This window comes from Odocoileus virginianus, chromosome 1, assembly GCF_023699985.2.
Source record: "Odocoileus virginianus isolate 20LAN1187 ecotype Illinois chromosome 1, Ovbor_1.2, whole genome shotgun sequence".
In the NCBI taxonomy this organism is placed as follows: Eukaryota; Metazoa; Chordata; class Mammalia; order Artiodactyla; family Cervidae; genus Odocoileus; species Odocoileus virginianus.
This window is the reverse complement of record NC_069674.1, coordinates 15,388,260-15,403,494: the sequence shown is the minus strand read 5'-3', so window position 1 is coordinate 15,403,494 and position 15,235 is coordinate 15,388,260. Positions and strand designations below refer to the sequence as shown.

The window sequence follows — 15,235 nt, the reverse complement described above, 5'->3', positions numbered from 1 at the left end:
GAGCAATTGAACTGAGGACCAAAAAAAAAAAAAAACTCTACATTTTAAATTTGGTGCATACATTCCATTTGAGTTACATTATCCATATATGTATGTCTCTCAATATGGACTGTACCTCTCCAGGCTCCTCTGTCCATGGGATTCTCCAGGCAAGAATATTAGAGTGGGTTGCCATTTCCTTCTCCGGGGGACCTTTCTGACCCAGGGATCAAAACCTGCATCTCTTATGTCTCCTGCACAAATAGGTGGGTTCTTTACCACTAGCGCCACCTGGGAAGCCCCAAGACATGCACACATATACACACATCACCATTACGATCACTTTTAACTTGACTACCTTCTGGAGAAATCTGAAACGGGGTCTGGAAGGAGCCATGGGTGGCCCTGGTCCTCAGGCATCACGCACAGTGGCCGGTGTTCACTCTGCCCCCTGCCTTCTCCACTCCTGCAAGTCTCTCCTGATCATGCTGGGTCCATCCCCTGGGCCTGGCTCTGCCCTGTGCTTTCCAAACCACTCCTGCCCTCCTCCCTCTGCCCTGCGGAAGGCAGGGAGGACACCAGGTCGTCGCTACACGTCACTAATGGCTTTGTAACACGGGGAAGTGTAGGACTGGTGGCTGGGGCAGTTGGGTGCAGTATCTCCTCTTCAAAATGCAGTCTTTTCATAAAATGCAGCCCTTAACCACTGGGATGTTCTGACTGAAGCCCAGGAGAGAGGAAGCCATGAAGTACCCTCCTCAAGACTCACATCTCCCGGGAAGAGTAAGCTGATGGAAATTGGTCATCAGATTTAACTTAACACCGAAAAATAGAAAGCCCTCCAAATGACACTGCGCGCTGGGTTCCTGTGCTTCCTTCCTCAAGCCTGGCTCGGATGCCACCAGCACAGCACGTATTTGGCCTGAGTGGGTGTGTGTGCTTCCCCATTAAGTGGATGTTAATTCAGACCGTCTTTTGGGCAGCAGCACATCAGCTTCCTGACTGTGACTTTTCTATAGTAATTTATCTGGATTTTCAATTTAGTGTCAAAAAGAACATTTGGGGGGGGGCGTGGTCACACTTTTGGGGGATAAACAGTTTCAGAATGATCCCTGTCTAAAATCCTTAGGGATAATGATGAATCAATCTCCTAGGGAAGTTCACATTTTGGTCAGATTAGCTGTAACACTCTGAGCATCACTTGCAAAGTGATGCAGGATACAGCAGTGCCCTGATGACCTTGGTAAATGAACCCTGTCTACCAGAAATAGATAATTGAATGAGCAGATAAATGAATGAATAATGGAGACCGGGCAAAATGATTTCTAATGGATTAGCTGAAATGAGCCACTCTGGTCACACACTCTGGAAGCCTGTATGATGTAGCCTCATGGCCCCTAAAAGACAGTTTCAGCACAAGGCAAGGTTGGCAGAAAAGTCTGAATAATAAGACGGGCACCCATAAACTTTCTCAAGGAAATTTCAAGGGAGAAAAGATGGCTTATTCAGCACATGCATAGAGTCAGCTGCTCCTCTCATCAAAATCATTTATGTGTATTTAAAGTAAGATTGGTTCTACTACCAAATCCCGGGGAATCCAAAAAAACATATCTGTTTTCTATCTTTACACAAACAACTCTAGCCATGACCACAGAGCCCCCTCATCCAACATGGAAAAAGAGGAGGCTACTGGGTCTTGCCTGGCCTCCTCGCTTTTTCAAACCTTCTCGAAGAAATGAGAATTCTGCCCGGCCTGCTGCTAGAGCAGCTGCATTCAACCAATGCCTGGCCTCAGTCAGGGCTCAGTGAACATGCCCTGGACTCCCCACTGCCCTGGCCTGGGGCCCTGCACACAGCAGGTGAGACCATGGGTGTGGGCATGGTGATGGTCAGAGGAGGCCGAGGACATAATTTATCATGTGTTGAATTAATGACTAAAGAGAAATCAATTATTTTTGCCAGTAATTAAGACTGCCATTTCCTCACTGTCATGGAACCTGAATCCTAGTTCTGCTACTTAGAACCTTTGCCAGTCTGGGTCACTTACCTTTCCCAGGCCTCAGTTTCTTCATCTATCAAATGGGACTTCAACTGCCAGCCTTGTGTATCTCATCAAATGATGCAGAGACAGTACAGGTGAAACCCCCTGGGGAATGTCTTTTGCAGCCCCCTTCCTGTCTGGTTCACTCGCCCAGTCTGCCCCTCACACTCTGGAGTCTTTCTTACAAGTAGGAGTTGTCGAGTGTCCATCTGCTCTGGCAGCTAACAGTGCCACAAGCTGGGGGTCGGGAACAATAATTTCGCCTTGACATTCCTTTGAAAATTCTAGGCAATGTCACCTGGTCCTGGAGATTTACCCATATGCTTGTGCTTATGTCCTCAGTGGCTAACTCGTGGCTGACTCTTTGTGACCCCATGGACTGTAGCCCACCAGGCTCGTATGTCCATGTCATTTCCCAGGCAAGAACACTGGAGTGGGTTGCCATTTCCTCCTCTAGGGGATCTTCCCAACCCAGGGATCGAACCTGCATCTCCCTCGTCTCCTGCATCGGCAGGTGATTCTTTACCACTGAGCCATCAAGGATTACTTGTCTTAGGTTGGCTCTAAAAGACGCTGCCATGTGATCCCATGTTCAACATCCCTGTGAGCATCACAGGAACTCCCCAATCCCCATCCCTCAACTCTCCAGAGGCTGTGCTGAGGCTGAGTCAGGTGAGGGGAAGCCATTGGCATTTCAGACAGGGTTACAGGGCTAGTACTGGGGCTGAGCTGCAAATAGGAAATGAGGTCAGAACACAGAAGAGCAGAATCAAGTTGCTCACAGCTGGGAGAAATTAGGTTTGGGAATGAGGACGGCCAGGGTCAAGAAGGGACGCGTCCGCTGGAGCCCTGATGGGTAGAGAAGCTTACAGTCTGAGGGTGGCCAGGCGGCTCCCCAGTGGCCTGCACTGGGGGCATGTCCCCTCCTTGTTTTCCCAGAAGTGATGCTTTCCTGGGAGCTCCTTAGCATCTCCTCGGAAAGCTGGCCATGCCCACCTAAGGGGAGATTCCCCCGCAAATCCCCCTTTCCATTCTGAAATCCCTTTCCTCCTGACCTCCCACTTTCTCTTATCAGCGAACCCCACCTGTTCTTGATCCCCCTCTGTCCACCTAAGGCTCCACCCACCGGTGAGGTTCCACCCACCACTCATCTCACTGGAATTTGCAGCCTCGCCCATTGTCTAAGCCTATCAGGACCACTGACCTTGAAAAGCCTCTCCTACTTCCTCAAGCTACTTCCCCTCTGAATCCCCACAGTCCTCTGCTAGTTTTTAGGGGCCTGGTAACCTGTTTCATGTTATGAAGATTTGTACATGTCTTATCTTGCTTATTACCCTGCAAACCTCCCGAGGACAGAGACTGTCTATCTTATTTATGCAGCACCTGCAGTTCCGAGCATAATATCTTACCAGTGGGGCCAATAAATATTTACCCTGTTAAATTTTACGATAGTCTGATTTCTAAGAATGAGTACTTGTATTTCCCCCTATCTTTTTCCTCATTACAAAATGCAGTCACATTAATGTGGTCACATTACACAAAGGTTTCTCTATAAATAAAATAGCTACTGGTTTCTGTTTTATCCTCCACAGGCTCCAGTACCCTCTCCTGCCTTCCTGGGTTCTCAAACATTTCTTCAAGGCAACAGTTATTTGATCCCTCTGGAAAACACTATTTTCTCATTCTGTGAGCTTCCCATCACACCTGTGGACAGCTGACAACTTTCTCGGTTTCGCTCTGGCCTCCAACTGCAGCCTCCTATGTTTGACGGAATGTCTCTGGTGCATCTTGTTAGCCTGGGCGGGCAAGCAGGCCGGCCCCTGCATCTTCCGTGTTACGAACCTTTGGTACTCAGCAGCCCACTGTCACTCACCATCTCTGGCTGTCGCTCACACATGCACCTATCGTCGGGCCCTTCTCTGCCTTCCCCTAAGTCGTGACTCACTGACACCAAGGTCCTCCCTGCTGCCACATGCTTCAGCTCTGTTCTTTCTGGGCCCTGGGGCTGCTGCAGAGGCAGCCTGCACTTGCGGCTTGCTCTGTGCCCTCGGCCCTGGCAGCGGCCTGATGGGTGGAGAGCTGGCTTTCTCATCCTCCTTCCCTTCAGATTCACTATTCGGTTCTCTCCTGAGCACATATGTGGAGATTCCGCATCAACTCAAATGTTAAAATGATATTCCAATCTAGTCAACTGTCAGATTTTAAAATTGCCTTTTTCCAGTTGTGGCAAAGGGCTGTGTGAGGTTGCCTGTTCTTCTTATGCCTGATGCCACAGATGTGTGGACACGCTGCTCCAGGCCAGGGCCCAGGCTGGAGCTGGGAGGAGCCTTTCCCTTTGGGAAGGGACTGGGAGGCATGGGGCATGGACTCAGCTTGGGACTGTTCTCCTAAGGAAACAAAGGAAACTGAGGCCAGTTCTGGAACAGGCAGGCTGAGGATGAGGCACTACGCTCCAGCCCTCAGCTCCTTGGCCCCTCTGGCACCTGACCCAATGCTAGGACAGAAATGCTCCATCATGTGCTTCTCTGAGATACACTGAAGATCGGGCTGGGCCGTTAAAGAGGACACTGGATTGAGTGCTACACAAGCCCTCTCGTGAAAAGACAAGACGCTGAGCTCATTATAGAGGTGGGAAGGGAATGCCCCATACAGGAAGGAATAGCTATAGTGACAAGGTTTTAATCAGTCTATCAGCACATCGTGTAATGATTTCAAAGGTAAGAATTTATTATCTAATCAAAAGGATTTGTGATTATAATCAGTGACATTGTACCCAATTAGGAATTAATAATTTGGGCCTAAATGTGAATATTATCTTTACACTGGGTTACAGGATGTGCTCTAACTGGCAGGCCTCCCTTCCCGGGTCCTGGGTCCCAGTGGGAAGAGCCAGCAGGTTGGGGTTGTGAAATTTCAGATCTACAAGGTCCTGAGGCCCAGGAATGCTAAAGACCAGGAGACTGACTGGAGGGAAAAGTTCCAGGGGACCATCAGACAGCCCAAACTCACACCAAACTCTGTTTCAGTCTGGCTGGCAAGCATAGGAAAGAGGCTCTGGCACCAGGCTTAACAGTCTTCACAAATATAATAAATATTTCTTCCCTCTCCACCAGAAGCATACAGAGAGTGAAATGAGTTCTTACTACTTTGGAATAAACAGTAATGTTCTCTGGATAAAAGGCCACCTGGCAGTTTGAAAGATTGGGTTAATCAGACACAGGGAAATTTCTGATTAGTTGGACAATTACCTCAAATTTTGAGAGAACCAAGGCAATGTTTGAGAAACAGCCTGACCAACTGGGAAACATTCAATAGCCCGAGGCAGAGATTTTTTAGCTTATGAGGGCTGAAATATAATGACACTGTGTGCCATATTATGGTCTCACGCCCCCCAGATGTAGAGGGTCTATAACTATTTTTTAAGACCAAACTGACTCAAAATTATTTTTGGCTTTCAATAATTATAGAAATCTGTTTGAAAAGTAGAAAGTGAAGTGTTAGTTGTTCAGTCATGTCCGACTCTTTGTGACCCCATGGACTACAGCCCACGAGGCTCCTCTGTCCATAGGGATTCTCCAGGCAAGAATACTGGAGTGGGTTGCTATTCTCTTCTCCAGGGGATCTTCCCCACCCAGAGATCGAACGGAGGTCTCCTGTGTGACAGGTGGATTCTTTACTGTCTGAACCACCAGAGAAGCCCAAGTCTGTTGGGCCCTTGAAATCACTTCAGGGCTCCAGGACCTGGCAAGGCCAGGATTCAGGGGCCAGGCGAGAAGGATGGATCATCACTTTGGATGACGGGGAAGTGGTCCAGGCCCAGCACCGTCTCTGGGTGAGTCAGCCATGCACCGCGCCTCGACTCCGCTCCTTCCTGGTGTCCGAGGCGGCCTCACCTGGTGGGGGCGTGCTTTTGCTCCTCCTCCTCGTCCGTGTCGCTGCTGATGGTGATGACGCTGACCGTGGGGCTGGGGGTGTCGGGGATGACGATCGTCTGCCGCTGCCGCTCCCTGGTGGTGCTGGAGGCCCCGTCGCCCCAGCCGCACGTGACGGACGAGCTGCAGGCGGGGCTGCTGTGCACCAGGGCGCAGCGTGGCGGCGTGTTCTCCTTGACGCGCTTGGACCGCTGCGGGGAGCTGACGGCCTGAGAGGAGGACACCTCACAGGTGGAGACGTTTCTGGAACGACAAAGCCACACACGCTCATGGAGAAGGTCAGGGCCGGCAGGTCCTTGCTAGAAGCCAAACTGTCTACAAACACCATGGCCAAATTGAGAGGGTAACAGGCCTCGGGTCTCCAAATGGAGGAAACAGGCTGCAAATGTCAGACATTTTTTTAATCTCTCCCTTAAGCGGCAGGAGGAAACAAACTACAAGTGTCAGAATTTTTCCTTTTAAAATTCTCTGTTGCCATGACGACACCTAGTTCCACCTGAACTTAACTTTTCTCAAACCTTGAGCTCACCAATGCGTTTTTCTTATGGAAATGTTTTTCTTAAGCTGTGTTAATGAAACTATGTATTTGCTTTGGAATTTGCCTTTTTTCAAAATGGTTCCACCTAAGACTAACTTTTGGCTGATAATAGCTCAACAAACCAGTATTCATATCAATTGTTTTATGGCTGGGGGATAACACACCTCGTGTCATCCTATCTCAAAAATGTATATTGTGGGAGAGGGGCCTGGTGAAACTCCCTCAGCCTTGAGGTGTCTCTATCTCATTAGTAGCTTTCTTACAGACATAAAACAGCTTGCTAAAACTAGCAGGGGGGGCACTCCCCCTCCCCGTTCCGATGTCTGTGTCAGAAACTTTCTCTGTCTCTTTTTTATACTTTAATAAAACTCTGCTATACAGAAGCTCTTGAGTGATCAAGCCTGGTCCCTGGTCCCCAAGTTAAATCTTCTTCTTTGGAGATCACAAATCCAACACCGTTCATCGTAAGTCATCAAAATCTCCATAAATCGGATAGAGGACCAGCATACTTGAGCCTAACCAGACTGCAGAGGCGGTGGCCTATGGGGCTCTTTCTTTCAATTGCTAACACAGACAGGGCAGCATCCTGGCTTCTCTGGGCTCTGTCCGCTGCGGGACAAAGTGGGTAGCCAGGGCCCTCAGGAGAGGACAGAGGACCGTACCCAAGGACTGGGCCGATCTTGTGCTGGTGGTAGTGGTGGAGTTTCAGGGGCGTCTGCCCCAATGCAGCCCCCTGCCATCAGGGTTAAAGCCCAACTTCATAAGTTCAATCTTGTCATCCTCCCCAGTGTACTGAGTGAGGTCTTATTTTGGAAGGAGGTGGAAGAAAAGATATTTGCACATAAAGCTTTCGTTTCCTTGCTCATGGCTGGTTTACCACCGATTCAATGACAGCACTCATTTCCTAAGACTTCCTGGAGCTAAAAGATCTAAGGTTAAAGTGTAGCTTTGCTTCGTTCCTCCTCTGGGAAATGGACATGACCATAAAAATATCTCTGGGGGTATAATTTTTCAAAAATTTATTTTTCTGGGGACTTAACGGGCAGTCTAGTGGTTCAGACTCTGCCTTCTAATGCAGGGGACATGGGTTCAATCTATGGTTGGGGAATTAAGATTCCACATGCCTCGCAGTGCAACCAAAAAAAAAAAAAAAAAAAAAAACCCAAAACAAATCCTGGATTTTGACACATGAGCCTCACAGGAAGCTTACCAGTCTGTTTCAATCATAATGAAAAACCAGGAAAAATGAAAAAGGAAAATGTATGCTTAAGGGACCTGTAACTCTTGATTTTGACCAACTAGAAATTACTTACCAAAAAAGCCAACGTAGTTTCTGGTAACGTTACAGAAAAAAGACCTTACCTTTCCCCTCCCCATCAACCATTGCTGACCTTGGTTGTATCTATACAATGAGACCAAAGCCAGCCTATAATGAAACTTAAGATTGTGATATGTCCTTAGAGATTGTAGCACCTTCTAGCTAAAGGGAAGGTAATTAAATGAAAATTACTCCATAAAGGTGGGTCTATTTAATTTTCTATTTAGTATCAGATATGTTGCTTGTTCCTTTTGGGGGGCTCCGAATAAGAAGTTTCACTGATAAGATTGTTTTATTATTTATACTTACCAGAGAACTTTGTATTTGTTATTACTAACACAGTACAATTTTGAGATTAAGTTTTCACTACTTGAGCAGTTAAAATATGTCTACTTGGCATTTTTAAAGAAAAGTATGCCTGATGGTACTGCCTGCCAAAGGGGAGAGCCTTCTGGTTTTTCCAACTGTTTTGCCTAAGGCATTGGTCTTAAAAATAGGCAAACCCATAATTTTCACTATAGTCCCACTGATCTTGAAATGCACTGGCAGTGAGCCTTCCAAAGCCAGCTGGGTGGTAAGAAGGCAACAAAGAGGGACTTACCAACAGGTCAGAGGCTAAGGGTTCTTCTTGCCCCTCCCTGGCCAAGGTGAGCACACAGAGGCTAAGCTCAAGCCAGACCAGGGTTCTGGCGACCACCCACCAGACTGAGCATGATAGCACGTGCGGAGTGAGACAGGGGCCTCTGGTGCCACCCAATCTAACACAGACATGGGTGTTCTGTCACAGGGCTGTCAAACAAAAGCATTCTGGAAACTGCCACTGATCTGACATGAATTTCCCTAAGTTGTCAGAAACAACCAAGTAAGAATCTTGTTCAGGAAGGATGACAACTTCAGGAAGTCAGCTCTTGGATTAGCTTTCAAGTGAAAAAGAATCAAAAGAGGCAGATCTAATTTCTGGCATCTTGCTATACAAGGAAGTATAAAATTCACTAGACATTTCATGTATTACTTGACTTCTCTTGATTAACCTATTCCAAATAAGCAATTAAGGACCTCCAAGCCACTGGAGAGAGATGCAGGAATAATTTTACAGCCATACAATTTTGATATCGATTTTTTTGTTTGTTAGGAAAACTATTTTTTTAAGTAAGGTATATTGAGGTATCATTTACATATAGTGTAAGACACCCCTTTGAATTGTTTGATGAGTTTTGACAAATGTACAGTCATGTAATGCCCATCACAATGCAGATACAGAAATCTGTCATCACCTTATAAAGTTCCCTCTAGTCCTCAGCAGCTCCTGATCCATGTCTCTGTAGTGTTGTTGTTCAGTTGCTCAGTTATGCCCAACTCTTTACGACCCATGGACTGCAGCACGCCAGGCTTCCCTGTCCTTCACTACCTCCCAGAGCTTGCTCAAATTCATGTCCGTCGAGTCAGTGATATCATCCAACCATCTCATCCTCTGTCCTTTTCTCCTCCTAACTTCAATCTTTCCCAGCAATCTTCAATCTACACATTCTATGATTTTACCTTTCCCGAAATACCATATAAGATGAATCAAACAGCACATGGCCTTTGGTCAATCTTAATTTTTTTTAAAGAGTTCATGGAGATGAAACTGAATTTAGAGGAAATGGGAAAGATCATTGTTCTTCTGGTAGTGTCTATGATTAACCAAAGTTATTGCTTATATTTTAGCAAATAGCTGAATGAGTTGAATTTCTGACATTAGACTTCAAATAAAACACATCTCTCTACTACTTCTAAAAAAAAGTTATGGTTTCAAAAATGCATCTTCAGAGGGCAGTCTGAGTGTTTTCTAGATAAGTGGAAGGGGACAAAATCACTCAAGACATGGACACTGAACACTGTGGTCTGAGGGCCCCACCCTTAGGGTGCTGGTAGGGCCAGCACTCACATAGGCCTCAGGATGAGTGCCTCCTTCAAAATCCCATTCCAGGGATCCAGATCTTTAACTTCCAATCTCCTTGAAGTTTTCTTTCTCTGACACTTCTTACACACCTACCTCGCAGAGGACTGGTGTTGCTTATTCTTCCGGGAGGAGGTGGTGCTGGTAGGTTGCTGCCGCATCACGTGGGCCACGCCCACATTTAAGGGTTGAGCTGCTGGAAGGGTCACATGACCAGTCAACAATGCAGGCTGCTGCATGATGGGATTGTAATGGCTGCCATGAGCATGTGTGTTCCTGAAAGGGAGATAGGAAAACAGATTCTTTGATGGTTTAATAGAAACAGAGCTCCTTGAGAAGATAAAAGTTCCCTCCCCCCATTAAAAGTCAAATTAAAATCAAAAGGTAGTTCTCACACGGAGGGGAGAGTTGTTGAAGAGATGAGCCTTCCCAGGTGACTTCATTGGGTATCTCTGGTGTAGGAATGTTTAAGTGGCATGGACACAATTTGTTGGCGAGTGAGAAAGGGCATATTTCAAGTGGGGAGAATGCCAAGTAGGCGGACTCAGCTTAAGTTCTGGGGAGAGGAAATAAATATTCCCTTCTGCTCTTTAAGGCCCTAAACAGCTAACTGGGCTGTGTATTTTATTTTATAATTTACAAAGTGCCTTCAATGGGTTGTTTCACTCTGTGAGGTAGGCAGGATATCTTAGTAATACCGTTTTGTAAGTGAGAATATTGCAGTTTATGTGAAAAACAAACTTTGAAGACTGGGAGTCATGTCTTTCTGGCATTAGGAAGTGTTAACATTCTTTAGAATTCTCTCAGCAGTTAGCATAATGTTCAGGAATGTAGCAGCTGATCAGTGAGTTACATGCTTTCTGAATGAACAATTAGATTAACTGAAGGTTGACTAGACATGTATAGAGTTTGGTACTAAGAGCAAATTAGTAACAGACACATGTTGATAGAAATATTGGCAGCCATAATCCTGAAAATGGGTTATGTGAGATCTGGGTTGTAAGGTGCTGTTAGGCTTATTCCCACAGAAATATTAAGAGTGATGATGAATTTAGAGAGTTTCCCATAAAAACTCATTTAATACATGGTAAAATGAAGAGCTATAGGAGAGTTCATATGAATTTTAGGAAAAAAAATTGAACACAAAGAAAAGAAGTAGGGAGACACTTTTGAAGAGATCCTGATAGTCTTTTGGACATTTAAATGAACTTTAAAAACTGATGTTATAGCTCCTTCATTTTGTTGATATTTCTTCTACAGACACGGCATTTTCCCCTTTGACACAGATCTAATACTAGCCATGATTCCAGATGTACATATGAAATGGAGAAGAGACTGAAAAGAAACTGTGTTGGCTTTAGGTCTCTACTGTGGTAACCAGGTAAGAGATGAGGAGGGACGAGAGATAAGATGATGTGCATGAATGAGTTAAGAATGTCAGTATCTCTGAAATAAGCTGTAAATGCTGAAAGACAAAGGAAAATGGAAGTACAGCATATTGTGGTCTTCTGGGAGAAAAAGGGGTAAGGAAAAAAACAACTGGTCAAACAGCTTTCCACTTGGTTGCTGCTGCTAATGAGCTGGAGAGGGAAGGTGGTCTTGCTGAGCGGTCATGCTGTGAACGGGGGAAGGGCAGATAACAGATTTATTGCTGCCTGTCATGGATCAGGCGCTGGTATGCAGTGAAATGTTATTCACCCAGTCATGTCCGACTCTGCGACCCCATGGACTGTCACCCGGCAGGCTCTGTCTGTGGGATTCTCCAGGCAAGAATACTGGAGTGGGTAGCCATTCCTTCCTCCAGGGGAGCTTCTCAAATTAAACCCAGGTCTCCTGCATTTCAGGCGGATCCTTTACCCACTGAGCCACCAGGGAAGCCTGGGGCTGGAATGGTACATGTTAAATCCAGTCAAGTGCTTTGTCTTTTATCTTAAATTTAAACTTCCCAACAATCCGATGAATAGGCATTACTGTCTCTACTGAAGAACTGAGGCTCATACAGGTTTAAGTAACTTTTCCCAGGTCACGCAGGGCCAGAAATGAACCCAGTTTACCTGGCTTGAAAGTGCTTCCAGTGAGAGGGGGTGGACGTGGGGGGATAGCATTATCAGTGGAAAGTGAATGGGACTGTTATAAACAGCCTATGTTCCTCTCTTCTTCCTACTAAATTAGAATTAATAAATTAGTAATTAGAAAACTAAATGGCAGGACAGAGGATGCTGCAGTTGAGGCTTAACTGGGGGCCTGTCTCTGCCTTTCATCAGAGCTCTTCACTCACAGCAGCCTTACAGGACAGGAAGAGAACTGTCGAGAGGCTCCATGGCTGGTTTGGGGACTGTCAGAGGGTGAAGGGTGTGAACTACTCTGATGCTTCGGCTGAAAGAGAGACAGGCCAGAGGGCCATGGGAAGTTAGGGCCAACTTGGGGGACTGACATTCAGCTCTGCACTGGTGAAAGCGGACACTGTGGGTGGTGTTGGGATGGCACAGGTGGCAGGTATAAGGAAAAGAGGAAAGTGGCCATAAAAACAACAGAGCCACATGTTAGTGATGAAGCTGGTGAGTAGGATGGGGTGGAAAGTTCTGGAAACAGATGCAGGGGTCGTGGTGTGCTTGTGGCTGTCAGCTGGATGTCTCTGGGCTCTGTGGAAAGTGTACTTTGATCTCAAAGATATGAGCATCAACTGAAGAGACACACTCAGCAAACACAGCAGAGTTTACCATTCCAAATAAACCCCTGTCTGTCAAGCCTTCCCCAGGAGGTCTGATGTGACTCCCGCGTGCTCATGTCTGAAAATGCCTCGAGAACACTTCCTAGAATTGCTTAGGAGCCCCTGGATCTCTTCTGCCTCCTTTCATGGGTAACAGATCTTTGTTTTCTGGGAGTGGAATTGAATTCGGAGAAACAACCAAAAATCATCCCAAGTCAAGTCTGGTGAATCACACTGGTGATCAGATAATGGAACTGGATTTGGAGTTCAAAATGACAACAGATCCTAAAGTAACCAAGCTGGTTTGCTGGTGTCCCGGTGTACATTCATTTAAAAATAACCTCTCGTTACACTGCAGCCTTAGGCCACATGGTGTGCTTGTGTGCTTAGCTGCTCAGTCGTGTCTGACTCTTTGCGACCCCGTGAACTGTAGCCTGCCAAGTCCCCCTGTCCATGGGATTCTCCAGGCAAGAATACTGGAATGGGTTGCCATGCCCTCCTCCAGGGGATCTTCCCAAACCTGGGATTGAACCCAGGCAGGCCACATGCTACTCTCTTTAATTTAAAAAGCCCTCTACAAAGCAGGGGACTCTGGTACTGGCCAGCCTGGCCGCCCTCTGGGTCAGGGGTGGGCGAGCCTCCCAGCCCAGCCCTGCCTGTGCCTGCTCACCTCCAGTCGGCCAGCTGCTGGGTGCCGGCCATGGTCTCGGGAATCACAGTTGCGTGCTGCACCGAAGTGTGCGTGGCCACGCCGGTCAGCTGTTGCCACGCCGGGGGAAGCAGGATCTGCTGGGTCCCACTTGGCCAGGCCTGCTGCAGACAGAGGACACCTGCCATCACTATGTCTGACAATCATAAATCAGCTGGCATGAGTCAAGTGCTTATTCTGTGCTCAAGGTTGTGCTAGACCCCTTGACAGGTGCGACAGTGGAGACCCGCTCTCTGACCTCAAACACCAGGGCAGATAAAATGAACACTTGTGAAGTCAATAGAAGATAATAGGTAGGTATATGGGCAAAGAACTATATGGAAGCGATTCATTCACACTGAGGAATGATTTATTTATAAATCTGCTCTAATGAACAATGCTTAAAATTCCCCAAAGTTCACTTATTGATTTGTTTTGTGACACAACTGTGTGCAAGAGATTGAGGGAGTTGATTTGGGTCATACAAAGGTAACTCCTTGCCCTCAAGAAGTTTTCTGCCTAGTATCCTTTATTTAATATTTTACATTTTGTTTAGCAGTTAGAATGTAGAGGTGCAACTTGTGTTATTTTCTGAATCTAAGTTAACATAATTCTGAGATCACCAAGTATCTGACACCTGCCTATATCCGAGGGCAAACAAGCGTGAGGTGAAATTCTTAGCTGGGATCTTGAGCTTAACTGAGAATACTTTGACTCTTCAAGGCGAAAATGAAACAGTGAGGAAGTCACAGTTCGATTTTTTTATAAATACCAAGCTATTTCTTAAAAAGTTGAAAATGAACTTTCCTGATTCCTCCTTGAATAGACCTACAGGCATGTGTGTGTACACGTGTGGGTGTGTGTTGTTTTGAGCCCTCTGTATCTTCAGTCACTATTCTGCTTGCCTTTGGTTATTAAATGATTCATTCTGAACAGTTGTCCAAAGTTGGACACTTGAGGGAACGCTGCTAAGGTAAAACACCTCTTGGGCAGGTCAAGGATTTCAAGACTTGGGATCTTAGCTCTTTCTCTCTCTTCCCATCAGGATGGAGATGACTAACACTGGCTAATTAACCTGAAGTCGTGCTCCACAAACTGTGCATATGTTCAATATGTGTGTTTTGGCTCATATCAACAAACAAGCACTTCGGGAAATGGATTATAAATCTGAGTCAAAACTTCATAAACAGTGATGTGTACTAAAATGATACGGCTTCCTCTTAGATCTAAGTGCATAGTTCACCTGGTCTATCCTCTTATCACTGTTGCACATGAGACTCAGTGAGATCTCTTATGCCTTTTAGATATGCCTGTTTGCTAACTGATCTTTTACAATATAGTCAAAAAGCTCTGGGACCACAGATTATACAATAAGTGCTTAAGAAATGTTTGTTGATAAAATGAAAGAAGCGATTCTACCAACGCAATTAACTATACTTAGCTGTATTTCAGGTTTACGGAGTTCAAACACAGTAAGCAGAAAAATAATTTAATTGATTAAAATAGTTATGAGCTCAAAAGCTTAAATGAATAATCGTCTCATTGGCAATAAGAATTCTACTGATTTTGTCTGGAACTTATTTCAGATCCCATGAAAAGCCTGTGTTTCGACTTAATGTCATTTTGAAATAATATATCTTGATATCAAGCTAAGGACATTATTTCTTCCCTGTTTCCCTAAAATGAATCTTAGCATTTTACCTCAAAGAGATGGGGTAAAAAGATATTTCTGGACCTCTATCACTGATGGATATGTTCAACTCATTTGAGACAATACTTTGCATCAGATATTTCTATAATTTATTACTACTCTATAATCTGTAAGATTAGAGCCAATATTTCTGGATGCACATTGTGTGCCAAGCATACAGCTGAGACCATAAATGGATTTTCTGACTTTATCTTAACACCAATCCTGTGAGGTAGGGACTATTCTCCCCTCCCATTTCTCAGATGAATAAACTGAAACACAGAGAAGTTAAATAGCTTGCCTGGACATATAATAAATTAAACACACATTTACAGCCCTCCTTCTTTTAAGCCCAACTAAAATGACAGTGAAGGAATGAAAAAAAAAAATACAGATCCAT

At 45.6% G+C, this 15,235-nt stretch overlaps 1 protein-coding gene across 5 annotated transcripts in view; it reads right to left on the bottom strand.

Annotated features, from left to right (window-relative positions):
- Positions 1 to 15,235, bottom strand: part of HIPK2 (homeodomain interacting protein kinase 2) — a 210,892-nt gene that overhangs the window by 28,720 nt on the left and 166,937 nt on the right. For 3 of the 5 annotated variants that reach the window (XM_070465041.1, XM_020899418.2, XM_020899422.2), the window contains exons 10-12: positions 13,128 to 13,270; positions 9,844 to 10,023; positions 5,914 to 6,195 (exon numbers count right to left, since the gene is read on the bottom strand). In XM_070465041.1, the coding sequence (XP_070321142.1) occupies positions 5,914 to 6,195; positions 9,844 to 10,023; positions 13,128 to 13,270 (605 nt within the window). The remainder of the gene's footprint in view (positions 1 to 5,913; positions 6,196 to 9,843; positions 10,024 to 13,127; positions 13,271 to 15,235) is intronic. The other 2 variants (XM_070465024.1, XM_070465034.1) reach the window with 1 other exon arrangement.